Below are 27,274 nucleotides of genomic sequence, written 5' to 3'. Positions count from 1 at the left end.
AAATGCTAATGAGGCTGCGAGGGGGTTAGAGAGAGGAGAAAGTGTAGCACTGTGTCAGCTAGTGCAAGCCTGGGATACTGAGGAAACTGAGTGTGTGTGTGTGTGTGGGGGGCGGGGGGGGGGGGGACTTTTCACTGTGAGGAGATGATCAAAAGGTTCTGCATATGGACTTGATGCCTCTCATAGGTCACCATGTTACATTTTTGAACCAAATATTTACAACGTCAAAGGTGGGCTGTTGTAGATTTTAAATCGTTAAACATTTTTTTATTTCATTGCATCTATTAATGCTCATACATAATAACTTGAGACACTAGCTTTTACATGTGAATCAGGGTTTGTACCCACATTTTATTCCCACTCTGTTTCCATTGTTGTGCATGCAGGGTTTGGACTATTTACCTGCACAGTTTATAGGCAAGTCCACATCCTGCACACTGATCCCTGCTCATCAGGAGAGATGGTGACGATGCTGGTGGTGAGAGTCGACCTGGCCTGAGATCAGCAACGTGTATCATAACGACTCTGAGCAGCTCAGGTTCCAACAGTGGGAATAAAAAGCCCCTGCATCTCCTGTAATAAACTGCCATGTAGTAAACACTGTGACTAGCCATTAAAAATAAACTGCTAGATTATCTTTTTACATAATAGCATTGATTTAGTTTTTTTTTTCTATCAAGCTGACATGGTGATAATTGGTGATAATTCTTCTGTTACGTACATGAAAGAAAAATATATATATATTTATCCCTCATTTTTCGATTATGTTGACCAAAGCAACTGTTGCCATATTTACTCTTCATCGTGTTTTGCACCGATAGTTGTCCTGCAGTGCTGAAACTGAAGGCATGTTAGCTGAACAAAAACACTGTAGTTAGAAATATAAAGCTCAAACAGTCTGCCCAACAACTCTAAATGAGAAGTATTTTAGCATCTATATTGCCACAATCAAAATTTAACAAGACTCTGCTTTATTTTTCATTTTTTTACCACTGAACCTGCTGATTTTTTTTTACCACTGAACCTGCTGATTATTTATTAATTAAAAATAATCTCTTTATTTAGAAAAAAATATATTCGTGTTATGCAGTTGTGTTTTGTTAACACGCAGAAAAAGCACGTGCACAAATGTTTGCTTCAAATAAATAATAAATAATAAACAATTGTAATTTAGAGGCTACTGATGATAAAATAAGTAAAGAGAGTCAGTAGCTGAGTCCATTTCACACAGAGGCATTTCTGCAAGAGCAAACAGATGCACTGATCCCCTGGAATTAAGAAATGTTAGCCTTTAATGTTCAACAACAATAACACACACACACACACACACACACACACACACACACACACACACGTTGGCTGTGTGGATGTGCTGCTGTTTTAAATTAAATGCTGAGCCTACAAAAAAAACGTTTCAAAATATATTTGAAATAAGAAAATATTGTAGGGGTAATATAGTATATTTTGTATGTTTTTACAATTATAACTTCAATAGTTGTATTATCTATTTATACGTTTGAATGATCAGACATGTTTCGTTTGAAAATGAATAATTATAATTATTTTAAAGCAGTAACAAAAGGTTAAATAAAGAAAAGAATGAAAAGAGATAAAAAGATAAAAACACCGAATGGGCCATCAGTGTCCCACGTGATTTATCAGTGACGCTGTTTGGCTCCTGAGATTTGAGCATCAGTCATCAGGCCTCTTGTGTTCTTCTAAGCTTTTTACAGCACTGTAACACAATAATATGTAGTAACTTATAAGACTTCCCCAAATAAGCACTAAATGCGTTTTTAAAATTGTGTTAGGTAATATATCTCTGCTTAGCATGCCTTCTTGTATGGATGCACTTAAGACTGTCTAATAGGCTCTAAACCTGCTCTTTATATATTAATAAATTAAATAGAAATCTCTAAGAAGCTATTTTTTTCATTCAAACGTCGCTTTTGACGTTTCTTTCTATTTAATCTGCCTCGTTCATTCGTATTTATCCCCCTCGTTCATGACTTCATGTCTCTGATGGCCCAGTTCGTATCGCTCATCTCACGTGCGTCTGTGCTGCATGCAGGCCTCACTCTGCCAGCACTCTCAACTCACCGCTTCCTAGTATTTGCCAAACACAGTCGATACATCGATGCTTCCGGTCGATGCTTGCCATTTAAAACAAACACTCTTGATTAGATCTTCGACAAAGTGTAAATACCAATCGGGCCAAACACAACGCGCATCTCGAAAAACACATCACACGAGGCAGAATAAGGTTTCCTCCACTTTATTGGCCCAGTCCCGCGTCCGTTTCCTCCATATATAGCACAAACGTGGTTTGTATATATCTTACCTGAAATGAGACAGTTACAAAAACAACCCGAGAGTAAAGACCGTTGTGTAGCCTCCTTTGTGGTTTCGGAGGCCTGCTACATTCTTGATGTGGCGTTTGGCCAAAGCCAGCAGTGATGAATGTGAGTCTGCAGCAACAGATGTCCATACACAATTCTTGGGGTTGAATTTTGAGTTGACTCAAGAATTGCGTTTGGACAATCAGTCGCTAAAGACTCTGTATATCCTCTGCCAAGATTTAAAAAAAGAAAGAAAGAAAGAAAGACGAAATGAAGCATTTGGTTATTTAAATCACAAAGTGTGCACGGGTCGTTATTGTATAGGCCCATGGCTGCACCTGCCACGGCTGCCTAAATGATGCCCTTTGACAGCATTGGCTGCGACTGACACTAAAACCTGTTTTCTCTCCCTTTTTCCCCCCTACAAGATAGGGAGTTGCAGCACTGTGCATTATTTGTGACATCCTCGCTGCTCAGCACTGCCCCGGATTCGGCCTCTTGAAATAAATCTCACTGTGCATTTCCAACTCTGAGCTGTTTCAGCAGAAAACTAAACCTTTAAGATGTTTGTTTTTTTGCGATGAAAAACATTTCTTGAGCACATTCAGAAGCTGATCCCCTCGGTTGTACTGACACATAGGAAGAAAGTCTATCCTTTTTTTTGTTGCATTTGTTTGATAATGCTAAGGAGGCATTGTTGCAGCCACAATCACTTTGTGACTCTTTTTTTCTGCTGCTGTTTGAAACAATCTTATTTCCTACTGTCTCTTATAGTTGCTGCTCTGTGTCCGTGTCTTTACACTGGTTGCTAGTTGTAAAGTTAAGTCTGTCCAGATCTCTGGGCCCTTAAGATGGCTGAATGGCCATTGCAGCTTTAAGTAAAATGTCATCTCCTTTTGGTTCACCAGAGAATCGCACTTTTAAAGTGTCTCACAGAGGGGGGAATAAAAAGACAGGAATCAAACAGTTTAAGTGGACTTCATTTCAATTTAAAGTCCGAGGTGAGAACGTCGGCAAAAACGCCATTTCTGCACCTGTGTACTGTCATCGATTTAGGGAAAGACTGTTCAGTTCTGGTGCCTCAAGATGCACAATGGCTTTCCACGGATGTTGAATTTAAAAAAAACAACCCTCCTATTTGAAGAAAGGCACTTGGAGCGTTTACGTTCTTTCCTCTGGTGTTTCATTGTGGTTGATGAAATAAAAAAAAATACAAAAAGGAAACCCCTTAGTTCCCGTTGGTGCGTCCTTGGTTCGGTTCCCACGTCGTGCGTTCTCTCGGATCTCTCTGCTCCTTCCAAAAGCCCCCCAGCGAGCAGCGGCGTTGGATGGTGGCACAAAAAAAGAAAGAGGCTTAGCGGCGGGCTTCGTACACTCCGGTCAGACGCTCCTGCCTTCCTCCCATCCTTCCTTTACGGGTCTCTCGGACTGACTGAGTGCGCTGACTGGATGGGTGTCTCTCTGCCCTCCTGGCTTTTTCTTTACGCTGCTCCAACAATAAACGCTGCGACCGCGACGCAAGGCGGAGAGAGGAGTGGAGAAGGTCCTCGCTTGGTACTGAATTTGAATAACACCACGGGGTGATAAATGTCCATTGTACTGCTTAAGTAATGAATCTCCGCTGTCCTCTGTGTCACACGCACACACACACGCGCGCGCACGCACACACACGCAGCAGCTGCGATGAGGGACCAGCAGCCCCTCTTAAAGACACAACAGCCCTATTTTCTACCCCAAAAAGAGATTACAATCGCGACACTGTTTACTCTCTGACCGCACTGCATGACGTTTAGTGTTTGTCTTGTGCCCCCCTCTCTTGTGTGAGCAAACTAGTGCAACGCTGTAACCAGGCACTTAGGGCATAAAGCGGTGCCTTCAGCGCCATGTGCAGCCATTCTGCTGCAGAAAGGGCAGCCTTACTGTAGGCCTGTGAGGCAAAGCGTTGTCCCGGAGTGACAGAAAATGAGTCGATTATATGATGCGCGTGTGACAGGCGATTGAAGGGGCTACGGAGGCCAAATTGCACATCTTTATTTATACAGCGCAGTTCTTACAGAAAGATGTAATCAAAAACAAAGCAAAAAAATCGCACGGCTGCAATGGTTGTTTTGTGTAAAGGCTTAGCATGGCATTGCACTTGTCCCATTCCACTATAAACTTATGTTGCACTCATGCAGCTGCTTTTATTTATTTTAAAACGCCATGGTTACATATTGTGGCCCTCCAGTGCACCTGGTTACACGGGGAACACTGTGACTGATGAGATCAGTTTAAGTATTTTTTTTACAAGCATTAAAACTAAAACAGCAAAAAAATGAAAGAGCTCTGTGGAGCGTTTTCTCTTTGTATGCCCTTATAATTGCATTTTTAAGCGCTGTGAAAAAATGTTCATGCGTAAAACGTTGTTTGTATAAATATGTGGGTATGATTCAAGAGGTGAGAGCTCGTGTCTCTTTCTCTCTGGCATCTGAATCAAGCCCATCCTCATGTCGTGCATATCAGCAGTTTTGAATGCTGCGTTCGCTCTGCAGCTTTTTGATGCTTACAAACGCGACCTCCCCTCTCTCTCTCTCTCTCTCTCTCTCTCTCTCTCTCTCTCTCTCTCTCTCTCTCTCTCTCTCTCTCTCTCTCTCTCTCTCTCTCTCTCTCTCTCTCTCTCTCTAATAAATCATCCTGTCTGATCCCGCCCCGGGCGCAGGGGATCCTCCTCTTTAAAGCTCAATCCGTTTTTTTCTCCCCTTTTCATCCTTGTGAAGAAGCCGAGTTAACCTCTGCTGATCCACAGGGCCAGAGCCCCTCTCAGCCCCAGCCCGCCTCTCATTCAATCAGCCAGTCACTCATTCATTGCTCTTTTTTTTTTTTTTTTTTTTTGGAGTGGTGAAAAGCAAACCCCTCTCCAATCCCCTCTCTCCCTCTCTTTGCCTTTTCATGCTGGGACTCTTCCAGAGGCGGGAAACCCAGTAAGAAGTCAAGAGGGCCCCCTTTCACTCTCACCTTGATACCCCTCACTTACTCTGGGTTATGGATCTAAAGAGTTTTAACACTCTCAGTTTAAACTGTGTTCCAGCACCATCTCTTTAACCTTGTAACCACATTGAACATATACAGCCTATAAGATCACTAAGACACCTGCAACGGTTGTTATTTAGATCTAAAAATGTGTGGAAAAAACTCAACAGCTCAACAAGTGATGCATGACATGTGGGATCAGTTGCAGGACTACATTGTTTTTCTGTTTGTGGATAAGACTCATCTTCAAATGAGAAATTCATCAAAACAATTTAAATATTAGATAGATTATCTTTTTCAGGTGAAACGGACCACTTTAAGATCAAGCACTGAAAGAGGTTGGTCCCTTCACAACGCCGTTCCTTTATTTCTCTAAAGTTGTGTGTATTTGACTTCTATTGGTGAAAAGAAACACTGCTGGATGTGAAAATTGTCTGACTAAATTAAAAGAAAAATCGTCTCCAATTAGTTTAAGGATGAATAGCAACACGGAAACATTTCAAACACAACTGCAGTTGTTGAATCAAATCCTTTTAGCTCGGTATAGCTTTCATGTTGGCTGTTAGTCTTGGTGGTGTATAGTAGGGTGGTTTGTGTGTACACACAGAAACAGTAGGGGACCGCTGCACTCCACGCAGGGGCCACTGTGCCTCCCTCCATTCACAAATCAATGTTTAACCCGCTGGCTAAAAGGCCTGGCAGGGGAGAGGGAGGCCCATGTCGGCGGGGTGGGCTATGAAACCATCCTGTCGAGAGACGGAGAGGAGAGAGAGGACAAAGGGAACAGGGGAATCCTCAAAATAAACCTCCTCTGGTGACAAACATATCCATATACTGTATGCACCTGCTACTGTATTCTCTGACAAGGTTGTTATGAGAGCAGCACCACTCTAATTTCATCCAGCTGGCCGTGTTACAAGTGGGTCATCGGTACTGACAGCTCGCAAAAAAGTTTGTGGCGAAAATGTAAGAGATAGGCAGGAAATATGATGCATAATTAGGGCTTTAAATGAGCCAGACGGCAAATTCAGGAAGCCAATTACAGAGAGACATAGAAATCTTAAGGCCATGACACACAAGAGAGACAGTCCTAGCTGTCACCATACACTCATTCTGTGTCGTACGGTCTCATATGAACATGCCATTTTTTTTCTTTTTGCACATTCATTTGCTTCCAGGCTGCAATGTTGCTTATGGGCGAAATATTTGACGAGTTTTGGAGGAAGAAGCCAGATCTCACACCGCCAGTTGTTTTTACTATCCATCCGCATCAAATACACGCGAACCCCAAGTATTTCTTGGCGTGAAAAAAGTTGACTCATCGGAGATCAGGATGTGTTGGTGGTGACACTGATGAAAGGCTGGATTGTAGAATAGATCATCACCAAGTGGCATAATAGCTGAGATTAAAAGATTAAAAGGAAATTCTCCTAGAAATGCACAACTGAGTGTCCTGCTTCTCTCAACTCCGACCAGTACACACTCCTGCTTCTCCTCTGCCACCCTACACACACACACACACACACACGCACACGCACACACACACTCCTCCCCCCCCCCCCCCCCCCCCCCGAAGCATGCCGCTGCCTAAACATCCCCCAGAATTCTTTGACAGTGGCTGCTCTGTTGCTTGGCAACGAGGCGACGGACGGCGTCATCCAGGGAGTAGCAGAGAAGATGAGAAGCAGAGAAGTCTACACTAATCTCACCATTACTTTGTAGAGATCACAGGGCTCGAGAGTGTTCACAAATATCCTGTGATTTGTTGTTGTACGTCGGTGTTTAAGGGACTAAAAGATACAAAAGGGAAGCTGCCTTTGAGCAGATGTGCAATATTGAGATTTCTGTGAGGTTTTTTAAAAGTTAAAAAAGCTGAAATTCCTGAATCATGCAGTGTAAAGGTGGAAGACGAGCTGACGAGATCATCCAAACATCTCATTATACAGAGATTTGTTTTCTGCTCAAAATCTCTACTTTACACCATGATCATCATCTGCTGCAAAATCAAATCACCGGGCAGCTATTTTATTTGATTATATTAAAATCCAATACATTTTTTAAAAAATCAATTCAAAAATTCTCTCTATATATATATTGTTGATCTTTTTCATATTCATGGGAGAAGATAACTGACCTCATAATCTCATTATTTCAGGCATCGCCAGAGCATTCAGTCTGAATATCAGCTTTTTTGTGCTGACTAAGTTCTATTGTGTAAAGACTGGACTTGACGTGCACAGGTAATCTTTTGACTGAAGCAATTCTGTTTAAGTGCTTGAGTCAAACAGCAATATTGGCTGTATATTGGTAACAAATATAACAATATCACCCAGCCCATTGGCTGCCTCTTCACACTGTCCATTGTGACCACAATCTTCTGTAAGGTTCAGTACTTGTATATATTTATATATAGTCAGCTTATTAAAAACACACACAAAATCACACTTGTCGCTGACTTAAAGATGCAAAAACATTGTCACAGAAACAGTTACATGTATTTTGGAGCTGAAGGAAGAAATTCCTTGTAAAAAAAATCAAAAAAATCACAGATTTTTCTTCTTCTTTTAATTAATGTAACTAAATTGCTACTGAATTTGATTTTAGTGCAACAAAATGCAATCAAAAAAATTTAAAATACAGATTCGGTGTTATGGATACTTCCATGACATTTGTGGGTACATAATATTAGTTCTGAAAGAGTTTCAAAAACCTCAAGTGGTTGGAATTTTATGAACCAACAGAAAATAAATAACTAATGTGTTTAGTGCTGAAAAGATTAACCGATTAGTGGACAGACAAAAAAACATTTATTGATAAGAAATGCAGATAATCACTCGTTTAATTCATTCTTCTTCTTCTCAAACGGGAAGATCTGCTGGTTTTCCCTGTTTTACATCTTTGTAAACACCACTGGGTTATGAAGATATGAGAGTATTCAAAAACAATCATCCAAATCATCGTATTTTCACACTCAATTTGACATGAGTTGAGATTTTTTTTTTAAAAACACATGACTCCCTAAATTGTGGAAATGTCCTGAGATACATGAGTTGACATGGGAGGAGGAGAGCAGACAGAGTGAGGCATCTGTAGCTGCTGAGTAAGAGGGTGTGTGCCGCGGCTCCGGCCCTGAGTGACAGGTATTGACCCGCCCAGCCAAAAGACGTCTCTGTGGGAACGCTATTGATTATTGCCACAGCAATAAAGGTCCCGGAAGCTTGTGAGAATGTCACGACTCTCTGCTGCCTATAGCTGCCGCTGGTCCCGACACACGAAGACAGGAGCACTTTCACTCTGACACATCCTAACCCACAGCCATGACTCATTCTCTCACCTCCCGCCTGACGAAAGAGAGATTGGTGGCATCTCCATTTGCACGAGTAACGCCAAAACCCCCATTTATTTACTTATATTCAGTAGAATCATGCAGATAGTTTTCATTTATTTTGCTTGAATTTGGAGATATTTGTCATTTAGATTTCTGCTGCCACTCCAGTACGACGGAGGCGAATGGCATTTTATTTATGGTGTTCCCAGCAATGGAATATTACAGTTAAAAGAAAGTTCAGCAGCAACCTGTTCTTTCCAGAATCATTGTCCGTGCTAATTAGCAGGACATGTTGTTTTTCGGTTTTCACTTTTCCAACTTCTATTCACCTCCACTGTATTGGGAAGGAGGCGGGAATCTCAGGGCTTGATATTTCAAAACCTGCAAACTGAATGGCTCTACCATTAGAGACAAGTGAGAAAATCTGTGTTTTTGTCATTTGGGTGATCCACCCATTTAAGACAAGTATAAGCCTCAATATGTGCAGTTTATCCACCTTTTCTTTTTTTCCCCCCCAGTCTCTCTTTTCTGCAATCTGGTCAAAAACAATGAAGATTTCCCCTTTCTCTCTCCCTCTGTCTTTAATTCACACACACACACGCAAACAAACGCCATCTCCACCCTTGACCTCGCAGTGAAAAGTTATTGCACCCGAGGTTGAACTTTCCCAGATTTTCCTCCGCAACCAACGCTGGGAAAGTGCCCCTGACATACGTATGTGTGTGCGCGTGTTTGTGTGTGAGTGTGGCAACACTTGGGGTGTCATGAATAGGAGAGATTTGACCCTCAACCCCCCTGACCTGTCCACACAAACGACCCCTTTAACCAAACCCCGCTATTGTCCGCCAAGACTGCCTTCGTTTATTCAGAGAGCCCGCCAAAGGAGTCAAAATTCATTATATACCACTTTGCTTATTATTTTCCACCCACATTTATGTCTTTATGCCGCTCCCCCGTTTCTTCACCGTTCCTTCCATCATGCTCATTCTCTTTCTCCGGCTCCCATCCCTCCTCTTTTTGCTCGTCTTCACAGTCGACCTCATCTTCTGATCTTGAATCTTCACTCGAGTGCTGAGCTGACTGAGCATTAGCACTGAATTATTTGCATACTTAAATTCATTACAGATGTAGCCTTACTCAATTCTCAGCTAAAAATGTATCGCTGTAAAACTTCCAGTCAATGCCTCATCTTAAGTGTCATCCCATCTTTTGGAAAAATGATCAATTTTTATCATTTTTTTTACTTACAGGAGTTTTTGTATTCCCCCAAGCGTTCTCTGATTTCTAATCCCGAACACGTGTCATTTACTAAATTGAGTTTTATAAACTTAATTCGGGAACATGGACCACGCCCTGAACACAGCTCATCTCTTCCGCACAGAGTAAGCACAACGAACCTGTTCACTTCCTCTTCGACTCTGATTTCACATCCCTCCCCCCAACCCCGTTTTTTTCTATTTTCTCTCTCTCTCTCTCTCTCTCTCCCTCCTTCCCTCTCTCTTGCAGGTTTACAGGAACAACGGGGGGCTCTGCACCACCAGAGCTTCCAAAGAGACGGCCCCCACTCTACAGTCTCCATTCCCCCAGTTCCCGCCAGCCATCGGACACCCACGGTCCCCCATCGCTCGCCCCAACCTTCGTTCTACGACCTTCTCTACCCTCCTCGTTTCTTCTTCCCTACACCCTTACATCCCATCATCCCTTTACCCCCTATCCCTACCCTACATCCCTCTCCCTCTACCCCTTCCGCTTCCTAAATCTAACAATCATTCCATCACGTGTTAAACCTCTCAAAACTCATATTGTTATTGGCGTGGTCCTTGTTAGTGAAAAGAGGGATGTGGCACGTTGTAAAATCATTTGCGACAATGTTCTCTACAAACTAAGATCATTCAAACTTGCTGGATGTCACCTGGGATGGACTGGGTTCAAGTATTTCTTTTGAAAACAGTCTCAACCACAACTGTCAAAGGAGTTTCTCAAAATAGGCCGCAGGGGGCCTCCAGGGGTCATTGAGGAGGTTCAAGGTGGTCCACGGCAGCAAAACCTGTTGCCTTGTGTACAGGAGATGCAAGCACATACCAGGAACCACATACTCCTCAAAGAGGAGACTATTGAATATTAAATGAGAGAATCTGTTGACCTGTGGACTGACAAATACCAGTGGCTATTCATTTAAGTGAGTAATGGAAGCTATAGCCATGATACTGTTCCAGTTCATCTCTGGCTGGCATGTTCCTTCACTGTTAGCCTTGTTCCATCAGTAAGTGAAACAACACACATGAACACAACACACCTGTTTGAACCGTTAAATCTTTTGAAACTGACCCTTTTCTCAATGACAAATTACAAGCTGCATTTAAAATCTTGAGGGACCTCTTGAAATACCAGAAACGTTCCAATGCTGTTGTTAAGAACTACCATTGACTCCACTGAATCAGTGATCTGTCCCCCTCCCAACTCTGCTTGGAGTCTTCCTTATTTAAATTTGAAGAATTCCAATGAATATTAGGTTGAACACCGATCCCATTGATTGTCTTTGTTTCACTGATCAAGCCTCCATGAAGCCATGAAGCCCTCCTGCACCTGTGGCATGCATCCCTCCAGACATGCGGACACCCAACACCTTCACACGATCTATAGTTCGATCTATCGAACAGTATCTTAGATTATCTCAGATCCTTTCTCAGTTTGTCTTTACTTTCTAAAGTACCTCTCCTAATGATTATGTCATCTTTGTGAAATTTCAAATTGTGTCACAAGTGTGTGTTCCCCACAGAGAGTGTGAGGTAATCAACGAGCTCCTCTTTTAGCAGCAAATGCAAAAAACAACAACAACAACAACAACAACTCTGTGTTGTTTCTTTGAGATCTCAGAGTGACTTTTGACACACAGCAGGCCTTAAACAGTAATTGTGATTAACGCAGTGATGGATGAAATGCTTAAAGATGCAATGTGTAAGATCTGGCCGGAATTTTAGTCCAAAACTTTATCAACAGAATGTGAATAGATTACAATGTGTTGTAATGTGTTGCATCCCCAGTGCTGAGGTTTGCATTGGCTGAATTTGTGTTGCTGCAGCTCTGCTAACTGAAGGTCCATCTGCCAGAGCTGCAGCTCGCTCTCCTCCGGGAAAAGTATCTCCTGATGTCGTGAAGGACAAAACAAAACTCTTGGTTGTTTTTCTTGTTTTTTGCCAGTTAATTTCTAGCAGTGTTATTTTGACCGGCTCTCAGAGTTTCAGCAGTTTGGTCAAATTCTGCGTATTCTTGTCCTGCTGTTAGTTAGTAGCTGGCTGTTTGAATGAGTGTACATTTAGGTTGTATGGACCCAGTACTAGAGGTGAAATGCTGCCTTCTGTTTCTTTGGAGCAGGTGGCCAGATCTTACACACTGCACCTTTAAGTTCAAGTAGCAGCACCACAGTGTAAAAATAGTTACAGGTATTTTCAGGAAAATGAACTTGAAGCATCAAATGACATCATTGTGAAGAATGCACATTTTATATTACTACATTTGAACCGCTTTGTACTGCGTGTACTGTTGTGTACTTTAACTTGCAACGACGCATCATATTTTGTTATTTGATCGTATGTGTTTTAAGTTGCAAACATACTAGTAATTATTGTTGCCTAATAAATGAAAGGCAGTATTAAAAAAATACTCACGTAAAATACTTACGTGCAGTATTTGATAAATTGTAATTAGTTACATTCCACCATTACCCAAAGAAACCCATAAGATCTGACCTCAGACAGCCTGAGTGATGGGCCTTCTATAGGATCAAATCCTCCCTCTGCTGGAGAATCCCTGAAACTACAGCCAAGACGAACACACCAGAAACAACCATCTACCTGATGATGTTCACCCACTTTATCTGATATCTCTCTCACCAACTATATCACATGACAGTAAATGGTCACGCCTAATGTGTAGGCTATGTGCATGTAAAGACCAACACTGCCTTCTAAATGTGTATAATGTATCTGTTGATTCACAGGTTATGCAAACAATGTCACATGGAGAAAAGAGCTGCAGTTGGTTTAAAAAAAGTAAAGATATGTTATCTCTTAAAGTTGTTATTAAAACTGATGTATTGGTCTTTAGAGGTGTGTCTGACTGGATGTTTATTGCTACACGACATAGTTTAAGTGTCTACAGAGATTTACAAAGAAACACAATGTTGCCAAATCACGCCTTCATCTTTTGCATAAAGTTGTCAAGACTTTTCCTTGGGCTACAGATCTAAAGCGGAAGTCGTAACGTCGTCTCTCTCTGGCTCCGTTTGGATATGATCTTGGAAAAAGCGAGCAAGCCTGTACGAGAAGCGGGGGGGGGTTGAACCGTTTGAGAAACCCCTCTTTTTTTTCTTTTTCTTGGACTGCTGACGCGTCCACCCGGCGACGTGCTTGAGCTGGAGCACCGAAAGCAGCTTCCACCATGTTACTGCACTTTCTAGCTTTAGGGGCCTTCGTTTTCCTCGCTGACGGCTACTTTTCGGAGGAAATGTATCCGGAGGAGTCGAAGATGCAGCCTCCTACGGTGGTTATCGCCATTCTAGCCAGAAACACTGCTCATTCCCTGCCGTACTACCTCGGAGCTCTGGAGAGACTCAACTACCCCAAAGCTCGCATCACTGTGTGGTGGGTTCTCCTGCATGCACCGCCGGGCTGTTCGTAGAGGGCTTTCTTCTGCTTTAAACCCACTGTAGCAGCCGTTCAAAAGGTCAATGGCATTTAAATTAGTTTGAGAAAGCAGCAGCAGCAGCGTCCTACCCCCCCCCCCCCCCTGTCCCCTCTGAGCCTTTCACTCCGCCGCACTCGCTTCCTATACTGTGGACTGCGTTAGTTTTTTTTTTTAATCCCCTGTAGAGCGTGTTGTAACTGATACCCTTTCTCGGCACTCGTTTTAATGAAAATAGGCCTAACATTAGTGATTAAAACCCATAAACTGAACTGTCCTCGAAGGGTTTTTTAGCAGTTAACGCCTCTGTGGGTACTTAAGTGTAGTTTATGTGTCGTAAAGTGACCCCTTATCTCATTTAAAACCCGTTCTGCTTGTACATTCATCGTTTGATTTGATAAAACTGGATCTAATAAGAGAGATCATCTGTTGCTGGTTTGCATAGCAGTATAAAATGGATAGTGATAATTATATGACACGATCTAAGGCGATGGATTAACAGTAAATTTGTGATATATGTACTTTGTATAGTTGTGTTGTGATCACAGCAGTGTGTGTGTTTGAGTGTGTGCACAGAATATTGAAGTATACTTTCCACATAAAAAAAAAAAATCTTCTGTCACAGTATGGGTAGTTTTATATCTCAATGTCATAATAAAGAACATTTTCTAAAAATCAATTGAGAAGTTGTTAATAACAAGAGTGTGTCTGTTTTCAGCTTATCCAGCAAATGACACACCTGACCAATCAATACTTTCATACCATCAAGAAGGGTCCTTAAAAAAGAGTTGGAATTGTATAAGGAAAAGCATATTTGAAAGGAATATCATAATGCAATAACATCGTAACTGTGGGCTGCTCCACCGGATCAAGAATGTGTTATTATTATTATTAATGCGTCTTAAAGATGTGTTGGAATTAAACCGGCATTTGAAACACATCAGCTCCTCAGTCTTACGACCTGCTTTTCTCTGTGCTCTTCAGGGCAGCCACGGATCACAACGCAGACAACACCACAGCCATACTGAAAGAGTGGCTTACCGTCATGCAAAAATTCTACCATTATGTTGAGTGGAGACCAATGGACCAGCCCACGTAAGTCCAACTATATGAATGTGTTGTAGCAGGGATCTGGGTAAGCGAACATCCTGTTGGTCCCGTGTAGATCTAAGACCAATCTTACGGTCCGAAGCAACATGAACTCGGCTTTTACAACCTCTGTAGTGCAACTATTAACCACAGTGGATCCACTTAGTTGCCTAAAGATAACACAGCCTTTCACTTTGCATAATAAGGAATGATGCAGCACGCCTCTGCTTGTCCGTACGCCTTGACTGTGTGGACATCCGTCTGAGCTGAAGAGGCCATTACTGGAAATAATTTGTGCATGTGCATGCCAATCATACAGTCTGACTGCTAATCTGCTTACAGTCACTGAACTCTTTAAACTGTCAGCCTAGCTGTGTTTTGAGTTGTGTATAGACACAGTGGTTATCATATGTTGAAACCATTCAGCCTAATTCAGTTAGTAGTAAATGATGAGATATGAGAAGATGGCAACAATATACTATAATGTCCTTATTATAACTCTCTGTTTTAGGTCCTACGCAGGAGAGTTGGGTCCTAAGCATTGGCCCAACAGCAGATATGAGTATGTGATGAAGCTGAAGCAGGCGGCGATCAACTTTGCCAGGAAACGCTGGGCCGATTACATCCTGGTACATAATAAGATAAATCTTCTTGTGCCGATAAGATTCAAGTCAGCTCCGTCCCTTGATTTATCTGATTCGATTTGTTCCCTCTCTGCTGCTGCTATTGCATCCAAGAAAAAGTGTGTGTTGTTCCAGAGACATGACTCCACAATCACGCTCCTATTTGTCCTCTGTTTCCTCGGTCTCCTCTGTGTCTCTTGTTTCAGTACGCTGACACAGACAATATCCTCACCAACCCCGAAACCCTCAACCTGATGATGGCAGAGAACAAGTCAGCCATTGCTCCCATGCTCGACTCTCAGGGGGCGTACTCCAACTACTGGTGCGGTATCACTCCACAGGTAAGTGTGGACTTGATAGTGATCGATCATCTACTGGAAGGGAACGCATGAGAGAGAAAAAAAAAAAAACAGTGTGAAGGGAAAAGTCAGTCATTGTGGGCAGCACACAAAAATGACCTCTTTATATCAAGATCCCTCCAACACACCGCCTCTTGTCTTTTAAGGGATATTACCGTCGAACTGCAGAGTATTTCCCCACCCGTCAGCGTCACAGACTGGGCTGCTTCCCGGTGCCAATGATCCACTCCACCATGCTGCTGGATTTAAGGAAGGAAGGCATGAAGAGCCTGGCCTTCTTCCCACCTCACGAGGACTACTCGTGGCCCTACGACGACATCATCGTGTTCGCCTTCTCCTGCCGGGCTGCAGGTCGGTCGGCGCTTGTTTGTGGTTATGTGTTTTGTAATCAAATCCACAAACGTAGTTTCTTTACTGTAGAATAATGTGTTTTAGAGGGGAAACCTAAGATGGTACACAATGAATGTCTCGTTTATGAATTAATTCATTGATTGATTGATCTTTGATGCCACTCAGAGGTACAGATGTATCTGTGTAACAAGGAGCGCTACGGCTACCTGAACGTCCCGGCCAAACCTCACCAAACCTTGGAGGATGATCGCCTCAACTTTGTCCATGTCCAACTTGAGTCCATGAGTAAGAGCAGATTGTATTCAATATTAATATTAATAAAGACGGATACTGACAGGGAATAAAACTCTGGTGTTTTATGTTGGTTCAGCTTTGTTATTTTAGATTATTCTCTTGTAACTTGTGTTGCCTCTTCGTCAAACAGTTGATGGCCCTCCAATGCGACCCTCACGCTACGTCCATATGTTCGCCAAACAGAGAGACCTCATGGGCTTTGATGAGGTAAGAGACACCTCGTTGTCTTTCTGGTAGAAGCAGACATTTTTTTTCAACCAACATGGTAGTCTCAGCATCTGTGAAAAAAACACTGCACCTTCTCAACGTTTGAGTCTAAAAGGATTCTAACAAGGCACATTGTTGGGGTAACTTATTACATAATTACACTAATTCTTGGATGGTATTTATCAAAATCCTGGTGTTTTGAACTCAATGGGCTATGAAATATTAAGAGCGTGAAGGATTGTTTTTTTAGTCTTTTTAGGCTGTGTTTATCATTCGGAGTCAGCATGAAGCATGTTATTGCTGGAATCAAAATCTGAAGAAATTTAGTTTGAGAAAGTACAGACTTGTCTAAAGAAGTCAGGGAGTTAATGACATACATGTCAGTTATGATATGCAGTTAACAGAGTTAAACGACTAATTGTCCTCCTCCTCAGATATATCTGATTAACCTGCGACGGCGTCTTGACCGTAGAGACCGGATGCTGTTCTCGCTGAATGAGCTCGAGATTGACGTCAAGGTGGTCGACGCCGTGGATGGGAAGTGAGTACACTCTCAGGGAGAGAATGAATACAGCGAGACCATTCAACCGGCTTAGATAGAAAGAGACAAATCAATATCGAAATAGGAGATACTCACACAAAGTGACGATTGGAGAATGGTTGGTGAGAAGGAAAGACATTTCCAGAAATGTGCTGTTCCATCAACTCATGGTTTTGTTAAATTCCTGGCATTGGGTTCCCACATAATATTCTGGTATTCGATGCAAATTGTGAATGTCCTCTTTATTAAGGCCATGCAGTTATCTGTACAAGGTTAAACGTTTTAAATGTGTGGTCTTGCTCCAGAATCTGAGGTTTCATTGACATGGCCTCATTTCCAACCGCCCTCTTTTCCCCTTGCTCTTACCCCCTTCCCTTCATGGAAATATAATTACTATAACACCTGTATGTTTGTGTGTGTGCGTGTGTGTGTGTGTGTGTGTGCGTGCACAGTGCACTGAACAGCAGTGACATTAAGATCCTGGGTGTTGACCTGCTGCCAGGCTACTATGACCCGTTCTCTGGACGCACCCTAACCAAAGGAGAGGTGGGCTGCTTCCTCAGCCACTACTTCGTCTGGAAGGAGGTGAGAAGACGCACACATTACACATGGAAGTCTTTATTGGTGTGACTGAAAGTGAGAGCAAGACAGGTAACATTATCATGAGGATGAAGGATGGCATTCTGACCAAGAGTTGGGATTGGATAGAAGGAAATCAAATCTGTTTATCAAATTCAAAGCCTTCCAAATGTTTTTTAATGGCATTCACTGCATTTTCAAGTATTGATGAATTCGAAATGAATGAAAAATACAATTTGAAGATGTTTTTTATTGTTTCAACTTGGGTTTTTCCAACTACGCCAACACAAGCGTACTAAATATACCATGTATTCCAGACACGCTAAGTTGATATTTCGACTGAGAGACCCCTGTTGAGTCTCATCCCTCTTTGTCTCTGTCCCATCTTTTGTTTCTCTAAAGTTTAGTTTTCTCTGTATTCCTTAACCATCTCTTGGTCTTTCTGAAACCGATTGTCCCCCCCCCCCCCCTTTCTCCTCAGATGGTGGACTTGCAGATGGACAAGGCGCTGGTCCTTGAAGACGACATTCGTTTCCAGGCCAACTTCAAAAGACGAGTCGTCAGACTGATGGAGGAGGTGGAGCAGGCGGAGCTGGACTGGGACATCATGTAAGATGGATACGTTTCAGTCACACAGTCCTTGTTCAGGCAGGGATGGGTGAGGTTTAGGATGAGTCAATACAGTATGCTCAAAAGTATGTGGTGTGTGCGTGCGTGGAGGAATGGGGTCAGAGGAAAAATTCACATCCCGGAATGCATTGCACATCACTCATTTGTGTGTGTGTGTGTGTCTCTGTGATTAAGGTCTCTGCAGGACATCGAAACAAATGTCTTTAATCTAAATCACACTGAAAGGATTAGACAAAACCTCACACACACAACGAAGGCATTTTGAAACTATCTATCAGCAGGAAGATGGGAAGTGTACAAGCTTCTTTTTATGTGTGTATTGTGTTTGGGGCGACTTTCTGGAAATGGTTCGACACACATGCAGAACAAATGCTGAAAAAAAAAAAGACAATTCTTCCAAAATGATTTCCAACACATGTGGCTTCAAATAACATCAGCATTGCAGCACATTTCTGGACTCTGATGTTTTAGACATTGCCTCATTTCTTTTTCACCGTTGTTTTTTTTTGTTCTTCATCCTTCGTCCTCTTTTTTTCTCATTGTGGCTTAACGCTGCTGCAGATACTTTGGCAGGAAGCAGGTGAATCCCACAAAGGAGGAGGCGGTGGAGAACGTTCACAACTTGGTAATGGCCGACTACTCGTATTGGACTCTGTCCTACGCCATCTCCCTGCAGGGAGCCCAAAAACTGCTCAACGCTGAGCCGCTGTCCAAGATGCTTCCTGTTGATGAATTCCTCCCCATCATGTATGACAAACATCCCAAGTATGTATGGCGACAGCACTGAATACACCTTATTAATCCACACCTCGTACTTTTCTTGTTTAAATCTTAATGAACATGTTGGTGAAATGATTTAGTTGTAGTTGTTTTGTATCAGTCTTTTTCACATTTTTCTATGATAAAACTTATTTTTCAGCACTCTGCAACCTCCCCGCCAGACCTATGAATCTAAAACTGACTTCATAATTGCCACAAACATTCTTCCCATAGTTGCCTAAACTTGCATACGTGCTATATATTTAGCCTGGAGCTGATAGATTAAAGAAGTATAGTGAAGTCTGTGGTTTCTTTGGAAAAAGTCCGTTTTGGCCATACTTTCGATGGTGGTCTTAAATCTTTCTGAACATTTTGTTCTCCTTATGATGTGCAGGTTTCATGGCAGCATGTCTTTCTGAGAATGATTGTCTGAATGAGTGGATTGCCACAGTTTTAGACACAGTTTGGTTGCCAGATATACTTTGACAGCCAGAGGGGATACAGATGTGTCTGTGGCAGACTTGTGCTCAGCTGTTTTTTTTTTTAGCCACACTATCGGCATGGCTTGCCGGCAGGCTCGTCGACAGTCCACTACTGTGGTCTAGACTGAAAATTCTCAGATGAGGTAATGGAAATGGTGCTGACATTCAGGAGGAAATAACTTTGATGACCCCTTAACCTTTCAATAAGTGCCATCAAAATGTTAGCTTGTTCAATACTTGCCATCAAAATCCAATATTTGCAAAACTAATGACATATCATCAGCCTCAGCTGTACTTTGTGTTTAGTGCCAATTAGCAAGTGTTTGCATGCTAACAGGCCGCTAGCATGGTAAACATTATACCTGCTAAACATTAGAGTACTAGCATTGTCATCATGACCACGTTAGCGTGCCAACTTTAGCATTTTACTTAAAGCACCGCTGTGCCAAAGTGCAGCCTCACTGAGCTGCTCGCGTGGCTGTAGACTCTAGTTTACTTTCTTTTATTCATGTTGGCGTCACATGTGGTCCAGCCAAGGTTGTCTTAAAACAGCAACAACATTTAGGTCCTCCCACCAGTCCAATTTTTTTTTCAATACTCTTATTTCTGAGCCCACACTAACTCCTCCTCTTCCCCCACTAAACTCACGCAAGATGGTTGTTGATTGAATTTGTGGTTTGTTTGTGGTTTAATATAAAGACATTACGTCATCTTCTGAAGTTTTATAAAATATACACTTCACCTCAAGAATCTCTTTTTTTTTTTCATTATTCATTGTCTGCATCTCTTTGCAGCCCCGACCCAATTTCTAACCCTAATCTCCGTCAAGCGACTTTTCTCATCATCCCACAGTTCTGATCTAGCGGACGAACTGAGACACACATGGGGCACCGACTGTAAGAGATGAAATGCACCTTGGGCTGAAGGGCCTGCAAACCAGAAGGCTTTGCAGTGTCTGTGTGCTCCATCATGTGTGCAAAACTGGCTTACAGCCAACCCACTTTCTCTATTCTCTCTCTCACCTCTGTGATTCTAATTCGATATGCTTGACTAGTCGGCAAAGAATGCACGACGACCGCACACCACACATCGGTCCTGCTGTCGCCCGTTCACGCTAAGAGCAACCGAACTGTCTTAGAAAATCAGTGAATTCCAAATCCATCACAAAATATCAGTGATATTGACAAAAACAATACAAATGTACACTAATATTATATCTCTGATGCAGGACTTATATTTAGTTTTTTGTGACGTACGAGATATATGTTAAAGTCTTGAATGAATCAAATCTATATAATCTCTTATCACTGTTCTCTCTTTGCAGTGAGGACTACAAGTCCCATTTCCCCAACAGAAATTTACTAGCCTTCAGTACACGCCCCCTTGTGGTCCAGCCGTGTCACTACGCCGGCGATCCCCAGTGGGTGAGCGACACGGAGACGTCGACTCTGTGGGACGACGACGCTGTGCGCACCGATTGGAGGGGATCCCACAAGACCCTGAAAGGGGCTGCGCCGCCAGCCGGCGTGCTGTCAGCGTCCTACAAGGATGAACTGTAGTGCGGAGCAGACGTAGCCGTGGAGAACCTGCAGGTCAAAAGGCCACAAGGTCAGAGAGACAGATGCTGAGGTGAGAAAGTGTTCCCAGACTTTATTTTTGGCCACGCCGCCGACACTTAAACTGGACATTTCAAAGCATGTCAGCAAGAGTACGGCGTAAGAGGATCTTCTGGGTGGAAAACAACATAAGGGACGGTGTCTAATTGAGGATGTTTGTAAAGAAATGTCTTTTATTAATACTTCTACACATGTCAGTCCACCCTCAGACTCTTTTTTTTTTTATCTTTAATTCAGACATTTTAATATGAGAGTTTATACAGTTTGTATGGCTGATGACAACAGCATTTTTTTTTAATGTATGCTTGTGGTGGTTTGTGTGCTTGTGATGATTGCATGTTTATAATGTTAATTGGACAGCATTTAATAGGACAGGGAAGAGGTGACTTTACAGGAGCTTTTTGATTTGTTCATCTTTTGAGCGCTGACTGAGGCTCCAGTAGCTGCACTGTTCACAACTCCTGGCAAGTTTGGACAAAAGTCTGCTATTTGTTATTGATATGATTTCTTTTTTTCCCTTTGTTGGTATATCTGTCTGCTTATCCATTTCTCCATGTGTGCATGTTTTCCATCAAGAGAGACACTTGTATTTAACCCAAAGCTATACTGACCCTAATTAATATTTCCATTGGCTTCTATAACAGTCTTAAGGCTGATGTACCTCATGGTTTCTAGGGACTGTATACGACTGTTTCAGTGGTACCGGATTATATTAAGGGAGTATTTTGTTAGTGGAACAAACTAATTGAATGTTTGCATTTGAACAATGTCAGCCTCTATAATGTGTTTTGATATATATTAAGTCATTCATAGATGGACTGACATAGCATTGACTCATTAGACTACCATCTCCTCTGTGGCTAAAACCCACACAACATTCACACTCCAACTAACGCTTATTGCTCTTAAGAGTTTTTAAAACCAGTAAACATGATCAAATCCTTAAAAAAAGGGTTCATATCATTTCAATTGAATCAACAGTTATCAGAAACAGCATTATAACACTGCACAATTATTTGTCAGTGTACACTTGTCACGTTTTATCATGTATTGTGATTACTTTAGACCACATCTTCTGAAATGCAGTCATTTTGGGATATAGCAATGCAAGTACCTGATGATGTAATGCTGATGCCCCTCATGGATTTAAATGATGATCAGTTATACTAGACATGTGTTGTATTCGTTCGCCGTGAAAAGCATTTATGATGAAAAGGTTTTTAGGTATCTATTTGCTGTTATTATTAGTGTATCTTTTCCTTTTATATTTCTTAATTTATTTGTCGGGTGTTTCTTGACGATGGATGAGTCACAAGACATGATGCAAAGCAAGCAAATTGCAATCGCTTTTATGACCAAAGCCTCTGTGTGTTTGTGTCTTTGAGCAACACATTTGTATTCCGATGTTATAAAACAGAATGTTAGGACAATTGTATAGCAAACTTTTCTGACATAAATTGTTTTTCTCATTGTCATTGTGCTTGTTTTGTATTAGTTAATAAACCAAACTTTCTGTGGACAGAGACGTATTTAAGTATATGGTCATTTGAAAAAAAGTACTTCCAGGTGTTGCATTGACAGAAATCCGCCACAAGATGGTTCAGTTTTTCATTTTGTTGACTCAGAAAATGTACCCAAAAGAAAGGGGTGACCACTTAGCATAGTTATTGTTTTATTCATACACTTTCATAATAGTGACAATCTTTATAACTCTTATTTCTCATATATCTAACAGAGAACTCTCAATTTCTCAAAATATCTTAGTAGTTCAGGAGCAGTGCTGTCTGTTATGTCACAGTTAAGGTGTAACAAGTCAAACCACATAATGTGTATTCAGTTGTATTGTTACGTTAAGTCACTAGTGTTCAACAGTCAAATGCATTGGCAAGAATATATGACCTATCTTTTTAGGAACCAGTAAAACTTGATATATACAAGTCATTTGAGGAGTTTGTGTATTTATATTTAAATGTCTTTCTACACAGATTTACCCCTAGGCCTACAGCTGTGCTACATAAAGTTGACTTGACTTAATGTAATGAAATATAGGATCATCTGGTTTACGTGGCCTTATTTCCCCTGGAACACCATGTCAGAATGAATGACATGTAGCTAAAGAAAGGTCACAACATACATGAGATAGGATTGCTGTTTGCATAAGCATAGCACACACACTTGCACATGTATGTAAAGGTGTGTGTGTGTGTGTGTGTGTGTGTGTGTACATGTACATGTGCATGCCATGATATGCTGCACTTAATTACTAGTTCAGGCAACTTGGTTATTCAACTACATGAAAGGGTTTTGAAGAAGACAATAAAGGTCGAAGGTGGGTGAACTGTAGACAGCCAGAACACACACACACACACACACACACACACACACACACACACACACACACACACACACACACACACACACACACACACACACACACACACACACACACACACACAGATAAAACAGGATTGGCTGCAGTTCTTAGTTTTAGCTCTCCTGCTCCAGGCTGTATGAACAGGAGAGAACCTCCTCTCACAGGAGGGAACCTAAACTCAGCGCCTTATTGGCTGCTGGCTTGGAGTTGGGCAATCACGAGGTCAACTTGGCAGGCAGAGCATTGCATATGGCTCAGTGATACAGGGCATACGGTTTCATAAGGTTGGGCTGCTGACGCAGGGGGGGGGGGGCGGTTAGAAAAAAAAAATCTCATCTCACCCTTTATTCTCCTGCTGCAAGATTACTACAACCATGTATTCAATGTCTCACACATACAAACTCTTCATACATGATGTCTTATGTTCCACTTCTGCTCGGTTTGGTCTCTGGACTGTGAGGCTTCTCAACAACAGCTGCTACCCTTGACAGCCCCCAACACACACAGTTTATATAATTGAATCTAAATAAAACAACTAATCGACGTCTTGCCGTTTTCCTATGGCGTTGTTTTTGTTCTGAACATTCCCATAAAGGATTTACATTCTCATCTCATTTAATTACATATTAGTTGCTTGGATGTAAAACCAGATCTATGAGTATGTGCATAGCCCTCTGGGCATGTGCTCATAGAGTTACATCCAGATATCTATGCTATCACTATTGTATTCGTACTTTGTCTTCTAATGGGCTTTGCTATCAGTAAACATGAGGAGAAGGCTGTTAGGGATGTGATGTGCTCCCAGCCGGGCCCAATCCCTGCATACAGCAACTCAGACCCAACTGCTTACTGGTCGAAAAGAAGTTAAGTGGCCAGGCCACTCTGCACGGCTCGGTTCACCTGGGAGTCCCAAAGACTAACCGTACGCCTCTTGTAACCCGGTGGTATAAATCTGAACTGGATGGTTCCCCCACAGACGTTGCACCAAATTAGTTATGAGGCTGAGCAGCACTCGGCATATTAGCACAAGTGTGCTCCACAACCTGGGCAACTGCAACCCTTCCACTGGAGAAAACATGATGAAGTGTGCTCTAGGTTACCCTTCCAGTGGAAAAAAGAAGATACAGTGAGTGCACTAATGGGTGCCCTTATTAAATGAAGAGTATTTGAGGCATCACCATAGAGGCTGCCCTACATGCTAGAAAACGTCTGCGCATGTACATATATTAAAAATAATATTATTTACAAAGTGCTTTACAATGCAGACATACAAATGATAAAGGGTGTAATGCAATGTCAGACACACACACCTTTCCACATATATTTTAAAACTAATATAGATCAATCCAGATCTATTTACAGTACCATGACGTCATCATTATTGACAGTTGTGTATTTGTTGTCTGACTGCGCCCTTTGTGGGTTGGATATGTATGTCCATGTTTCAAATTCCTGGCATTGTTCTGAATTGGGCGGGCTTGAAGTTGTGATTGGGCTGGAAACTGTCAATCCGATCCGGCAACACTGCCCCCTGATCTCGTCCACATGCGCGAGGCGAGGTGCAGTTCAACTCGAGCAAGCCTGGTTTTGACAGCTGCTGGACTGCAGAGCCCACTACCACGCTTTAACACGCGGTTTGTCTCCGATATACACAAGTGCTCGGCCATTTTTTAATTACTCTAATCCCGTCTTTCTTCTGTTTGTTTTTGTCTTTTTTTTCACCTTTTTTGTATATTTTCTGGAACAGTCGGTAAAAGGCGGAACCGAGTGTAAGTGTGCATGCGGAGACCGAACTGCTTTTTGTGCAACAAAGTTTCTGCACGGTGGAAGCTGCAGGTTTGGTAACGTTGTTCTGTGATCGAGGCTACATTACAAGCTTGCTCCTGCTCAGGCTGTTGTTTTGGGACGTGGGGTTTACAGGCTAACGCATACTGTCTGTTCATTGGGCATGTTACGTGTATGTGCTAATTGTGTTACCGTTTTGAGACAGTGGGTGTTGTGATTATGCAATTAGAAATGTAGAGTGCGCATCAAAAAACGGAGGATCAAGGCAACACCAACAACAAACTTCTGCACGTTTGTTTTTTCTTCAACGAGTAAGCTGACCGTCCACAGTAACTATTCAGCCACCATGCAAACATCACCCTTAACGGTTTCTCACGTTTTTGATCCAGGAATGGGTAGTCGGGTTTAGTCAGACAAGACAAGACAAGTAATGGCAATTTAGTTTATAGCACGGAAAAAAAGCAGTTCAAAGCGCATAAATAGAGAATCATAAATAAGTCATTAGTGCTGGGGCTGTTATGCTCCAAGTTCAGTCTTCAAGGTATCTCAGATCTATAATGTTATGGCGGAAAGCATTGCACACAGATTTTCTTTTACCAATACTGCCATTCATTGACCTTGTTAAAATTGCAGCTTGGAACTAGAGTTTATCAACATTATCTCAAAGCGCCAGTTTGCTTGAACATTTCCACCATATTGTATATGAAACGACGCACAATTCAATTTGATGAATTGGTACACAACTTTTTTTGCATATTTATTGACTATAAATAGAGTGACATGTCTTACTCATACAGAATATACTGTTATGTCGTCTTGAAGTTCAGAAATGTTTTTCAGTAAATAACTTATATTGTATTGTACATAACTTTACTATGACCTTAAATATTCTGCATAAATACAATCCAGATGTTTCTGCAGCATCACTCTGCCTCTCTGTGTCCTCTGACTGATCACAGAGGCCATGGCCTTCCTTGGGCACGCAGCTCGGCGTGTGGCGTCGACAGTGCGACCTCCTCTCTCTTCCCTGTGCCGGACGACCGCTCGGTCCTACAGCTCGGAGCCCACCAAAGAAAAAAGTGTTCCCTACGAGAAGACGCTACAGAAAAAGGATGGAGCCTCCTCTGGACCCACTAAACCTTTACCCAGGTTGGCTTAGTGGGTGGTTGTGTGTTATCAGTACCGTGTGCACTACAAGTGACCGTTGACTTCCAGTAGTTTTTGCATTTTAAGACCAGCTTCTGTTTGAATTCTTACATGACGAGATGATTTTGCATGGGTAAGTTGAGGGTTTGTGCAATGGATCAGTACATTATGGATCAGCTGATTGAGGAATTATAGTTGTGATGACCTCTGCGATGCCGTGAACAGATTGTAGGGGATCTATGGATCATGTAAAGAATTTTTTGTTAAACTTCAGGCGGAAAAAAACCTTGAACGCAATAGGTTGACATTTTGGGAAAAGTGTCTATTTAATTTTTTGCGGAGAATTTGATGAGAAGGCCGATACCACTCGCATATCTGCCCATTCAATATGATGATACAGCCATTAGCCAGTTAGCATAGCTTAGTATAGAGACTAGAAAAGGAGGGAAACAAACGGCTAGCATTATGAAATCCCCCATTTGTACTCTTCTTTATTTGGTATTGATAGAAAAAATAATGATGCCTGTTAAGAGCTTGTAGGTAGACTTTCTTACCACTGGTAAGAGACACTCTTTATGCTAAGCTAAGCTTATTCGCTGTGGGGTGCAGCTTCCTATTTAGTGTAAAGACGCAAGTGTGGTGTCAGTCTTCTCATCTAACTCTCAACAAGAAGAGTGTATAACTTTACCTCTATGTAACTAACATTACCTTTTGTTTTTCGCTGGTTTGAGTTGTAAGTGGCATCGCCCCTTATCCCACTTTGAAAGCCGTGTTCTCAGCTCACCTGTAGTTATCTGCCACCTGCCTCAGATCAGCGGATGTGGTGGTGATCGGAGGAGGCAGTCTGGGCTGTCAGACCATCTACCACCTGGCTAAAATGGGGATGACCAACGTAGTTCTGCTGGAGAGAGACCGACTGACTGCTGGCACCACCTGGCACACTGCAGGTAACGAACCGTATAGAATATGGAGAATAAGGAAGACTTCAATGTGCAGTAGTGCAGTTTCTGTTCAAACTATCCACCCTTACTCGTTTTCTCTGCACTACCTACTGTATCTTTTTTCCATGTCTCCTGTACT

The 27,274-nt window shown here is 42.1% G+C and overlaps 2 protein-coding genes across 3 annotated transcripts in view; both read left to right on the top strand.

The window, feature by feature from the left end:
* Positions 1 to 13,116: 13,116 nt before the first annotated feature.
* On the top strand, positions 13,117 to 22,408 carry cercam (cerebral endothelial cell adhesion molecule; the record flags this gene model as incomplete). Its single annotated transcript, XM_079178532.1, has 12 exons — positions 13,117 to 13,319; positions 14,344 to 14,454; positions 14,960 to 15,077; positions 15,278 to 15,412; positions 15,577 to 15,781; positions 15,947 to 16,066; positions 16,206 to 16,282; positions 16,717 to 16,823; positions 17,276 to 17,408; positions 17,884 to 18,011; positions 18,594 to 18,797; positions 20,598 to 22,408. 12 exons carry the CDS (start codon positions 13,117 to 13,119, stop codon positions 20,830 to 20,832), a joined length of 1,776 nt encoding a protein of 591 aa, XP_079034658.1. The 3' UTR covers positions 20,833 to 22,408.
* A 2,463-nt stretch (positions 22,409 to 24,871) lies between these two features.
* The window catches only part of sardh (sarcosine dehydrogenase), a 36,649-nt gene continuing 34,246 nt past the window's right edge, over positions 24,872 to 27,274 (top strand). The window contains exons 1-3 of one of the 2 annotated variants that reach the window (XM_079179610.1): positions 24,872 to 25,032; positions 26,008 to 26,197; positions 27,005 to 27,141. In XM_079179610.1, the coding sequence (XP_079035736.1) occupies positions 26,013 to 26,197; positions 27,005 to 27,141 (322 nt within the window). In that variant the 5' untranslated portion in view covers positions 24,872 to 25,032; positions 26,008 to 26,012. Of the gene's footprint in view, positions 25,033 to 25,178; positions 25,360 to 26,007; positions 26,198 to 27,004; positions 27,142 to 27,274 lie in introns of those variants that run through there. The other variant, XM_079179611.1, reaches the window with a different exon arrangement.

Source organism: Pholis gunnellus, assembly GCF_910591455.1.
Source record: "Pholis gunnellus genome assembly, chromosome: 18".
Lineage (NCBI taxonomy): Eukaryota > Metazoa > Chordata > Actinopteri > Perciformes > Pholidae > Pholis > Pholis gunnellus.
The sequence above is the reverse complement of the archived record's forward strand: the minus strand, read 5'-3'. Positions and strand labels throughout refer to the sequence as shown.